The sequence below is a fragment of the Vulpes lagopus genome, chromosome 11, assembly GCF_018345385.1.
Source record: "Vulpes lagopus strain Blue_001 chromosome 11, ASM1834538v1, whole genome shotgun sequence".
Lineage (NCBI taxonomy): Eukaryota > Metazoa > Chordata > Mammalia > Carnivora > Canidae > Vulpes > Vulpes lagopus.
In genome coordinates this window covers 14100093-14112214 of record NC_054834.1, presented here as the reverse complement: position 1 = coordinate 14112214, position 12122 = coordinate 14100093, and the positions used below count along the sequence as shown (strand labels likewise).

Below are 12122 nucleotides of genomic sequence, written 5' to 3'. Positions count from 1 at the left end.
GATTAAAGACCTAAATGTGAGACGTGAAACCATAAAAATCCTAGAAGAGAACACAGGAAGTAACTTTGACACCAGCCGATGCAACTTCTTTCTAGGCATGTCTCCTGAGGCAAGGGAAACAAGCAAAAGTAAACTACTGGGACTACATCTAAATAAAAAGCTTCTGTACAGCGAAGGAAACAATCAACAAAACCAGAAGGCAGCCCACTGAATGGGAGAATGTCATTTGCAAATGACATGTCCTATGAAGGGTTTGTGTCCAAAATATATAAAAAACTTTTACAACTCCAACACCAACCCATTTGAAAAATGGGCAGAAGATGTGAATGGACAGTTCTCCAACGAAGACATACGGATGGCCAAAAGACACATGAAAAGATCCTCAGCATCACTTATCATCGGGGAAATGCAAATCAAAACTATAATGAGTTATCACCTCACACCTGTCAAAATGGCTAAAATCAACAACACAAGGAACAACAGGTGTTGGCGAGGATGTGGAGAAAAAGGAACCCTCTTGCACTGTTGGTGGGGATGGAACCTAGTGCAGCCAATCTGGAAAACAGAATGGAGATTCCTCAAAAAGTTAGACATACAACTCCCCTACAATCCAGTAATTTTTACTGCTGGCTACTTACCCCCAAAACACAAAAACACTAAGTCAAAGAGATACATGCACCCCTATGTTTATAGCATTATTTGCAATAGCCAAGATATGGAAGCAGCCCAAGTGGCCTTGATTGATGAATAAAGAGGGGTGGTATAAATACAAAAAAGGCTTACTGAGCCATGAAAAAAGAATGAAATCTTGCCATTTGCAAGGACATATGGATGGAGCGAGAGAGAGTATAATGCTAACTGAAATACATCAGTTAGACAAATACTGTAGGATTTCACTCCTATGTGGGATTTAAGAAACAAATGGGCAAAGGGGAAAAAATGAGAGAGGCAAACCAAGAAACAGTCTCTTAATCATGGAGAACAAACACAGTTACCAAAGTGGAGGAAGGTGGAGGGATGGGTTAAATGGGCAATGGGGTTTGAAAAGTGTACCTGTCCAGATGAGCACAGGGTGATAGTATACAAGTGCTGACTCAGTATATTGTGCTCCTGAAATAAATACTACACTGTATTTTACCTAACTGGAATTAAAACGAAAACTTAAAACCACATATAAGAAAAAGTTTCATATGAGAAAGAGAATACATTGGTCTAATTTGAAAATGGACAGAAATAGACTTTACTAAATAGATGCAAATTCTAATAGTGCATTAAGTATGTCCTGTTAGATTAGAAAACTTTAAGGTAATTCATTCTTCTAATTAAAAGCATCCCAGAGTATTATGCTGAGTGAAAGAAGTCAATCAGAGAAGGACAAACATTATATGGTCTCATTCATTTGGGGAATATAAAAAATAGTGAAAAGGAATAAAGGGGAAAGGAGAAAAAATGAGTGGGACATATCAGAAAGGGAGACAGAACATGAGAGACTCCTAACTCTGGGAGAGGAACAAGAGGAGGTGGGCAGGGGGTGGGGGTGACTGGGTGATTGGCACTGAGGGGGGGCACTTGAGATGAGCACTGGGGGTTATGCTGTATGTTGGCAAATTGAACTCCAATAAAAAATAACTCTATAAAAAAATTTAAAAAATAAAAAATAAAAGCATCCCAGAAAACTGATGTTAAGGGAATTTTACACTCCTCATGTATAACTGCTACAGGAGCTACAAACTAAAGGAATTTGTACTTGTTTTGTTTTTTAAAAGTTAGTCCAATGAATCGGTTTACATTTTCCATTTCCAATGAAATCATTAATTGCTACATTATGAAAACTTCTGGGAATCATTTTAAAGATTTATAAAGCCAGGAAAGAAGGTTCAGTCATGAAAAAGTTATCAATGAAATCATTCTAAAATCACTACTGAAGACACTCAGAACACTAGGAACTAAGACAAGACAAAGTTTTAAGGCCAAGTAAACCAGACTTGATAATACTCTGATCTTGCAATGAATGGTGCGGATTTCCACTTTGAAAAACCCATTTCTAAATACTACATGATAACGAAGCTTGGCTCTATTTTACCGAAGTATCCGTCTAAATGATCACAAATAGAATTTCAAGCGACTGGGAAGAAAAACGGCAACTTAAGGAACACGGGATTCTCCGAAACACTTCCTCCGAGTATTTAAGGAACGAAACCAAAAAGAAAAAAAAAAAAAAATCACAACAAGAACCAAAGATGCGAGAGCATCATGCGTTCCCTCCCACTCCAAATCACCGTGTCGCTAGGTAAACACCAAATTTCATGTTGTGCAAGTAGAGGGTGTCTGGTCTGACATTTCATCTTTGGAGTGTGTGGGCCAACAAAGCTTAGCAAAGTGTAGTTCAGTTTACTGCACGTAATTTGCAAACTAGGGGAAAGGACATTTGCCAGATTTTCCTCTTAATCATGCTTTCCTTGACTCGTTTGTGTTGAGTTTCAAACAAAAACGAATGGGGGCGGCACTACAGTCCAGTGTCGGAGAGGCGTGTGCCGGCTGCCCCGCGGCTCCGCGGAGTTCTCCAAGGTGAAGGCTGCAATTCCTCTAACTCGTGTTCCGTTCTCCTCCGCACAGGGATCCCGTAGCGGCCCCGACGGGGACGGGGGCAGCCGCCGGCCTCCCCGCAGGGGATGCGGAGTCCGCGTGATCCCCGGGAGCCGAGGAGCTGGAAACGCAGCCGGCGCGGCGGGTCGGGGGAGCGCGCGGGCGCCCAGGGCGGGCAGGGCGGGCAGGGCAGCGTCCTCCTCCCCGCCGCCGCCGCCGCCGCCTCCTCGGGGAGCGCGTACCTGCCCAGCGACGGGCGGGGGGGGGGGGGACCCGCTCCTCGGCGGCCGGGCCAGCCCCGGGGCCGTTACCTAAGCGACCCGCTCCGCCCGCGGCCGCGGCCCAGGCCGGCCCGAGGCCAGGAGGCCGCGCTGCCGGGCGAGGCGTGCGCTCGGCCCCGCGCCCCGGCCTCCCGGCCCGCAGCCCCGCGCCCCGCGGCCCCGCCTCCCGCCGTCCATCCCTCCATCCTCCCCACTGCGGCGCCAGCCTCACCTGCCCCGCGCCCCGCGCCCCGCGCCGGTCCCGACGCGGCCCCCGCCCCCGCCGCCGCCCCGCGCGCCCCCGCCCCGCGCCTCTACCTTGTAGGAGTCGGTGGCCAGGAGGATGTTGAACTCGGCGTCCGCCGCAGCGTTCATCTCGGGCGGGACTGCGCGGGCCACGCGCCGCGAGCTGCCCGGCGCGGCGGCGACCAAGGGGAAAAATGGGCTTCGCCGCGCTCCGTTGCTTAAGTCACCGCTCGGCCGGAGGGGCGGGGGCAGGGGAGGTGGCAGCGCGGCGGGGAGGAGGGGCCGCGGGAGGGCGGGCCGCGAGCCGTGACGCGGCGGGGGGCTGGCGGCGCCCGCGGCTCTCGCGCTCCAGCCCGGGGACTCCGGCCGACCGCTCGCCTCGGCTCCCCGCCCCCCGCGCCGTCGCCGTCTCCGTCGCCGTCGCCGACGCGGTCGCCGCGGAGGGGACGCGGGGGGCGGGGCGGCCGGGGCGGGGCGGGGCCGCGCGTGCGCAGCGCGCGGGGGGCGGGGCGGCCGTGGGGCACGCGCGCTGGCTGCGGGAAGCCGGGGGCTGCGGGCCGTCCGGGGCGTGCGAGGGGCCTAGCTTCCCGGCACGGCGGGGAGGGGGATTCCCGGCCCGGCCCCGCCCCGGCCGCCCCCTTCCCGGCCGCCCCTGGCTCGCTTTCCCGCCCCCCGGGTCAGGCCACGCGGCTCGCGCCGAGGAGCGTCCCTGCCTGGGGCTCCGCATCCCCGAGGCGCGGCGGCTCACCTTTGTCTCCGGCTGCGCTGGGCCGGCCCCCTTGTCCGCCCCCTTGCCCGCCCCTGCCGGCCTCCCCGGGTCCGCGCGCCTCGGCCCGCTCCGCTTCCCCGCACCTGTGCGCTCGAGCTCCCGGCCGGGCCCGGGGACGCTGCGGCTCTCGCGGGGGAAGCGGCCCGCGCGCGGGCGGGGGTTGACCTCGGGCCGCACGGGTCACGCCAGGGCCGGGCCCCCCCGAATCCAGGAGCGCCGCGAGGGCAGCGGCCGCGGGCCAGGGCCTGACGCGGTGCAGAAGCCACATCTCGTCATTCTCCGCGATCGTTACATCTTGGAAACGGTTTGGTAACTTGCACCCTAAGACGGGAAGCGACGTCGGATGACTTCACAGAAGTGCAGGCCGTCCACTTGCGTAATTCTCCTGCGTGGTTGCATATTTTTTTTTTTGCGTAAAAACTAAATTTCCTTTGTCCACGTGGTCAGTGGCTGCTGTTGCTGCTGCTGCTTTTTTTTTTTTTTTTTTTTTTTTTCCCCCAATTCTAGGATTTAGGTTTTACGAGATACGAGTAGCCAGGAAAAAGCAGTTCAATGAAAACGGGTTCAGCGGAGATCCCCTTTGATCTGTGGGGTGGGTTGAGACGGGGAGGGGGACGCTGCGAAGGGAGAGAGTCCTCACAACCAAACGGAGGCCTCATTGATGAGAAGCAACTTAAGTCCAAAACTGTGGTCTTGGAGTAAGTATAGATTCTTGACAGTCGCCTCCTTTCTGTAGAGTCCATGCAGCAAAGGTCACCGGAGTGTAATTAATAATGCGCTCAGGTCGTAAACAATACGTTTAGGATAATAGAATAAGGGTATTTTCAGCAAAAATGTTGAAAAGAGACTTTTTTTGTTTGAGCCTTGTGTTTACAAGGGGAAATTATTTTTTAAAACCTTTAAGTAAGTTATTTAGATTTTTTCTTTTATTATTTTGGCAAATTTTATTAAGTCAAGCAGTGCGACCCCAAGAAAGAAGATGATCCTTTAGGAGTCTCTTGATTTGGTACTTTTTCCTTCATGTAAAATTTTTCATGACCCACCTTACTTAAATGACAAATTCTTTTGGCTTAGCTTCCTGGAATCCTTGTGTGTATAACTGACCATTGTTCTACGCTGCCTTATGCAGGAAAAAAAAAAATTGGGTTCTGATTACAAAATAGGCTTTGTTTATGGAGGCATTTTTTAAAATTTTAATTTTTATTATTTTGGCTTTTTTTTTTTGTAAAGCAAAATAAAACTTGATCTTGCAGTCTTTGAGTTAAATTTGCATTTTTAAGGTGAAAAAGTTTAATATCGGTACAAGCAAAAATGTTAATATGGCATTCACATTGTTAGGCGTAAGAGTCACAAGGCCTGCATACATAATAGTGACTTAAACCCTCACAGCAGTCTCCAGAAGAAAAGCAGTATGTAAGCAATAGAAAGTCATTTGCAGGGGATCCCTGGGTGGCTCGGTGGTTTGGCACCTGTCTTCCACCCAGGGCACGCTCTTGAGAGTCCTGGGATCGAGTCCTGCATCGGGCTCCCTGCGTGGAGCCTGCTTCTCCCTCTGCCTGTGTCTCTGCCTCTCTGTCTCTCTGTGTCTCTCATGAATAAATAAATTAAAAAGAAAGAAAGAAAGTCATTGGCCTGGGCAGCCCAGGTGGCTCAGTGGTTTAGAGCCGCTTTCAGCTCAGGGCCTGATCCTGGAGACCCGGGATCAAGTCCCACGTCAGGTTCCCTGCGTAGAGCCTGCTTCTCCCTCTGCCTGTGTTTCTGCCTCTCTCTCTCTCTCTCTCTCTCTCTCTCTCTCTCTCTGTGTCTGTCTCTCTCATGAATAAATAAAATCTTTTTAAAAAAATCATTTGCCTAAAAATCAGGCATACTCTGTATGTTTATCTAGTAGCATGTAAAAGTTTCTGAGAAGCTGTTTCTTGTGGTTATTACACATGACAAATAATGTCAATACAAAGACGCATTTGGGTCCCCTCACTTTATTCAAAGACCTGGATTAATCTACCATTCCTACCAAACAGCCAGTCAAGCAGGGTGAATTGGACATCTAGCTCATTTAAGTCCCTCAGAGTGTTATGAAAGCTTGTCACTTGTATATTTGATCAGGAAAAGTGGGTGTTACTGCACCACTTTCCACACAGGCTTCCCGACAGACTTTGGTACACTTATGTATTTCAAAGTTGCCTCAGATATTCCAGTCTGACCTGATTTCATTTCAGTAAGGAACACTGTTAAAAAAAATTTTTTTTTAAATAAAGAAAAATGGGAAAACCCCTAGAGAAGCAAATGTGGGATTCACCCATCTGCAATTCCTGACAATGGTCCTGCCCATCACCTTTATAACTTCCTCTAGTTTTACCTAGCATCAACAACTGTCACAAAGACAACTGTAAAGGAACTTTTTAATTAGGCTTAGACCTTCTTAAATTCAAACTTCCTTAGCACTTGGGGACCTCTCAGAGTTGTAATTCCTTGGGAATTACTCATCTAGAGAAAGACATGGGTCTTCACAGATCTGATTGTCAGCACTGCCCACCCTTGAAGTACTCTTTTTTTTTTTTTTTTTTTTTAAGCACTCTTTAATGACTCAGTCTGCTGGGTCCTCTGCAACCACACACAAACACACAGAAAACTGCTGAGTCTTCTGGAAGAGAAGCAGAAGTGATAGCGTAAGTGTAACCCACAAATAGGAAGGATTAGCACATGTACTTGGATTGTTCACAGTCATTGCATTGCATATGTCCTTGTAGTCTGACTGCTACACCCATCGTATACCTGGACAATGCTGGGCTCATCATCCGTCTGATGTTAAACCCTCTTCAAATTGTACATCCTGCAGGAAATCTTCCCAATTTTCCCATCGTTATTAGTTGTGTTGTTTCCTATTGTACCCAAACAAATTTTTCTAATTCCAACCATATAAGGTGGAAACTAATGGTGGAGGGAAAAAAGAGGAAGATTTGAGTTTGCTTTTAAAAGTAAGGCAAATGTGCACGTTAAGATGCTGTGTGTGAGGATTTGAGTATCATAATTATTTATGCATTTTCTCGATGGTGACCTTAAGACTCCATGGCCAAAGCCAGTGACTGAGAGAATGAGACCGCTAGAGCTGTAAAAACTGTCAGGGGTTTTTAATGCAGTGTTTTTTTTTTTTTTGACTATGGCTTGCTTATCACTGATGGTATATGAGAGGGGTGTCAGTGGTACTCAGATAAGCATTTCTCATTTCGATAATGACATATTTATTTCTAATGGGTTTTAGAGAAATATACCTAACATATAAGACTCGATTTTTCTTGGGAATTGATACTGAGGATGAAGCCCAAGTAGATGGACATTCAGACTGGTGAAACTTACTATTTTCCTGGCCTTTCCTAACTTATAACTGAGGATTTTCATATCCCCCATATAAGACTGGTTTTCTTGAAGAAAGCTAACCATGAAAGGCTACGTATCACATAATTTTATTTGTATGAAATTCTAGAAAGGCAAAACAACAGTTAAAGCAGATCAGTGATTGTCAGAGGCTGGTGTTAAGGGAGGCAGATTGACTCTAAAAAGGCAGATTTGAGGAAACTTTTTGGGGGGATGGAAATGATAAATGGGGTAGTGATTATACAATTGTATACATTTGTCAAAATTCATTAAATTCTATACTTAAAATTGGTGAATTTTATCGTATATAAATTGTATCTCAAACTGAATTTTAAAAAAGGCTGATTTTCTTGATACCATTTTAAACATTTTCCTGTTCTGTTTTCTTAGGTTTCTATTTACATATTTTATTGTTTCCATCTTCCTTTACATGATTTGGAGATGATCACCTTTATACCCACCTCAGAGAGAGAGGATAGTATTGAAGCTGATGATCACGTATAGAACCCGGATATCAAAAGTGAATTTCCTGCCATTGAGTAGGAAGCAGGAAAAGGAATTAATCCCAACGTGATTCGATTCAGTAGGAATGTATAAACACATCCGAAGCAGCATTGGTGGACTTCAACAAGAAATGTCATATTTATCCTCGGTTCTTTTCCAAAGCAGCCATGAAATCCCTGGGATCTGGTGTGAAGGGAGACAAAAAAAATTTTGGTAGTTACTTCTTTTTCCCAACAAATTCAGCATGGGATGCTGAGATCAATATAGACTTGCCTGTGGACATAACCCTTAACTGTAGGGACTACTGCAGAGCAAGACGTGAAAAAAGGCCTACCAGCGCCACCCACGTCCATGCCCTGGGGTGTTTCTGTACCAAGAAAGGCTCTACCTGTGAAACCTTCAGTTGCAGGCTTGCATTCTGGGTCAATACACCTGCCTTTCTGGTTCACTCACTGTCCTCCTGAACCTAGCTCTCAAGACCCAGCACCTGCCCAGATGACTTTCCTTTACTGCTTATTGATACCTCGCCTAGACCCCATTTCTTCATGTTATCCACATCATCCCTGTCTCCATCATCTCCCCCCTGGTCCGAAACCCTTACCTTTTCTGCTATGAGAATATCTGTGCTACTGAGCATTGATAGGATACATCACACAGCCATGAGTGTGCATCCTCAGCAGGACGTGTAGGGCTGTCTGGAGGTCCATTCTGTCAGTCAGGAACAGCAAGTCTGTCAGTGGGAGCCTTGTCAGTGATCCTAGCTATGGCAGCAGATCTGTCTTATTCGGAGAGCCCAGTGTAGCACCAGGCACATAGTAGGGGCTTAGCAAGTGTTTATTGAATGAATGAAGGAGCAACTTCTCTCGTCAAGAAAAGCAGGCTGGGCCTTGTAGCAGGTTGTATTGTTCACCCCAAATCACAGTCCTCTTTCTGGGTGCCTGTAGTGGTGAGCTCTGACGTGATCACGGAGTTGCTTTAGCCATGAAATGTGCATGGAGGGGATGAGCATCCCTCCCAGGAGCAGCTGTAAGAGCTCAGGCATGGCTTGTCATTCTCTTTTCCTTCTGCCCCAAAGCCTGCAGTGTTCCACAGAGGGGCTGCTCTATGTGCCTAAATCCTGAAGTGCACGTAGCAGAGAACCAAATCAGAGCCAACTGGCACCGGACACGTAGTGGGAGTGAGAAATAAACCTTTTCTTTTGCGAGCCATGGAGATTTTAGAGGTTGCTACCACAGTATAACCAGGTTTATCCTGAAGGAAACACACTGTGTTTTCTCTCTTCTCCAGGCTCAGGGAAAGAGGAGTCCCTCCTTCTACTCCAGATGAATCTCTCTCATCTGTGCTCTAGGTGCACCTCTCCCTACCCACCCCCACTCCATCTCCTCCAGCTGCTCAAGTGGACATCAACCCTTCTCTCTTCTGAACCTTTAAACACTCCCCTTCCTGTTGACTTATTTTGGCACACAGATATATTTGGATTTCTCTCATCTTAAAGAACAAAACTGAAAGAGCCAAACTTCCTTTTCCAGTTACCACAATATCACTCTACTTTTCCAGAGAAAGAGGTCTCTGCCTCCCATCTCTGCTCTCTTTCCTCCTCTTACCTACCTCAATCTGTGTGGCACTGACACTTTTGGCCAAACAAGCTTGGCAGACTCAATGCGTATACTTCATAGATATTGGCTAGTAACACTAATAAAAAGAAAAAAAAAAAAACCTTTTTTTTCTTCATTGAACCATTATCCCTCTCATTTTTCCTCTGACACCAGAGTGACAGCATTTTCTCCAAAGGAAGTCTGAACCTATTATTATACATTTGCCATGGAACTTCACTACAGGCCTCAGCAGTAACCACCTGTTATCTACCTCAGAATTTACCTGGGACTGGACCAGATGCCTCTTTCTTTCCTGGAGGTGAATTTTCTGCTCACCTATTGCATCTGTTAATTAGAAGCAAGGGAGCATTTTTGATCCCGTCTTTATCCAGGGGTGTTAATCATACTATCCTGGGGCCAACTTCAGTCCTGAAGAGCTTTTTCCTGTTTTTCAAAGGAGGCTAAGGGGCTCCTCATGCACTAGAATCCCTGTGACTTTCTCTGAAATTCAGAATTCTGAGTTGGGCACATAGACTGGATTTCCCACAGATAATTAATGCTCTAAGCTGCATAGACAGCTATTAATCTCTTCAAATTCATCCAGACTCAATAAGAATGAACATGGCCACCACCCTGAAAACTGAACAGTATGTCTGTATATACTAGTTAATTAAAATAATCCAACTTAATTAAAGTTCATGGTGCTTGCCAAGGCTTTTTAAGTGTTCTGTTCTCCTGAACCACACCTATGATACTATAGACACTCACATGATAGATTGTTCTAGATTTTCTTTTGTTTCTCAGGGTCTCATCAACCTTATGGGATAATCAAGAATGTGTGAAACAAACAACATGATTTAGGACTTAGAGTCTTCCCTTCCAAATTGCCCCGGATCCTCCCTTCTCAAGGCTTCAAAGAGACTCACTTCAATGCACTGGATTTTGGGGTCACTGTCTCTGCTCTCTGCTGGGGTTGATGGTGGGCTCTTCTAGCCCACTTGTCATCCTTCTGCAGCCACATGTCTTGCACTTGTGCTCATATGGTGGCTTTATACTTCTGCAAATTGTAGTGCTGGGTAAGACCCTTGGACCACCAGTGATTATAGCTCATAGTATAGCCTTAAAAATAATCCTGGCTTTTGTAGCTCTCTCATCTCAGATACTTAGGACAGTTTTTCAAGGGCTTACTTACCTAGAGGATATTTGAATGGTGCTACCATCCTGTCTTAAGATGACGGTCTCCCTCACTTTTCTTGGACAGAATACTTTTGATTCCAGGTAATATAACTACTATTAAAAGTGGCTTAAGGAATAGGGTTTCATTACATCCACAACAGGAAGTCTTTTTTTTAAAAGACTTTATTTATTTATTCATGTGGGACACAGAAACAGAGGCAGAGGGAGAAGCAGGCCCCCTGCGGGGAACCTGATGCGGGGACTCAATCCCAGGATCCCAGGATCACGACCTGAGCCAGAGGCATACGCTCAACCACTGAACCACCCAGGTGCCCCTACAACAGGAAGTCTTAAGGTAGGTTTTACTAGGGGGATCGCAGTACATCAACAGTATCAAGATTCCAGGCTCTTCTCCATTTTCTCCCCATTATTACCTTCAATGTACTAAAGATGTGTCTTTGTCACACACGTCACAAGATGATTGCCACAGCTCTATCATGACCTCACATAAGAACACACAGAAGCAAGAAGAGAAAGTAAGGTTTTGTTTTGAACGCATCTCTCTATTAGATGCAAAAACCTTTCCCAAGAGGTGCCCGCAAACGTCCCTTTTGCCTTACCGGCCAGATCTGGATGTATGCCCATGCTGTGGCTGTGAGGGAGGATGAAAAAGTGAGAATGCTATTCAGTTTGTAGAATTGGAGGAATGCTCCACCTGCAAGAAGGAAGAGGGTTAGGAATGTCTGTTGCATGGATAACAACAGTAATCATATCACTACCAGCTGGGAGCCAAGAAGCCTCAGAGGTCTTCTGTCTCTCAGTGAATTAATTCTCTGTCTACATGAAGGAATCTGCCCCTACACTTGGCCTCTTCGGTCTCCTTGTTACAGGATAATAATCTCACCATTCCCACGGTGGTCTTAGTGCAGATATAATACCTAGAGCGTTCCTGGTACTCCAGAATCAACCTGAGTAGAATGTGTAGAATGAATCCTACCTCTGTAACTTATTCTCCCATCCTGCTTGGTCCCTGTCCCTGGCTTTGCTATAGTAAAGCAACAGAAGGCCATGTTTACTTTTATGCAGTCTCAGAGAAATGTGTGTGGGCAAGCAAAAATGTGTACACTTTTTTCTAGTGTGATCATCAAAATCTCTGAGGATTCCATACAAAATAATGACTTATTCTCATCTTTACTCAACTAGTTTCATTGTAATCTTGCATCATGTGCCCAGTGTATCATTATGCTAAATCTAACACAGTAATGGCTCCCATAGTGTCAATAGTAGTTTCTAGGTACCATCTAGATACCCTTTCATGTATTAATGCTTAGGCTTTCAAAAAATTCATGTGAGCTTCTGTTCAATAAATTGTTATCTCTAGCATCCCAAAGCATTTATTAAGCACTGTATTCCATATAGTACTATTCTATCTAGTTGGTATATAAACAAAACAATGCAACAGATTTTACACAGAGGTTTAATACTAAACGTAGGAAAGTAATTGATTTAGTTAAAAATTCATAATTTTCGCTGACCAAGAGAAGGACAAGCTCAGGTTGGGCTCAAAAGGATGGCTGCCTCTCAGAAAGGCCTTTATTGAATTCCATTGTTTCA

The 12122-nt window shown here is 46.2% G+C and overlaps 1 protein-coding gene across 1 annotated transcript in view; it reads right to left on the bottom strand.

The window, feature by feature from the left end:
• The window catches only part of NAMPT (nicotinamide phosphoribosyltransferase), a 45416-nt gene extending 41773 nt beyond the window's left edge, over positions 1-3643 (bottom strand). Inside the window, exon 1 of the mRNA XM_041723256.1 lies at positions 3165-3643. Coding sequence (XP_041579190.1) covers positions 3165-3221 — 57 coding nt within the window. The 5' untranslated portion in view covers positions 3222-3643. The remainder of the gene's footprint in view (positions 1-3164) is intronic.
• Between the last annotated feature and the right edge of the window lie 8479 nt (positions 3644-12122).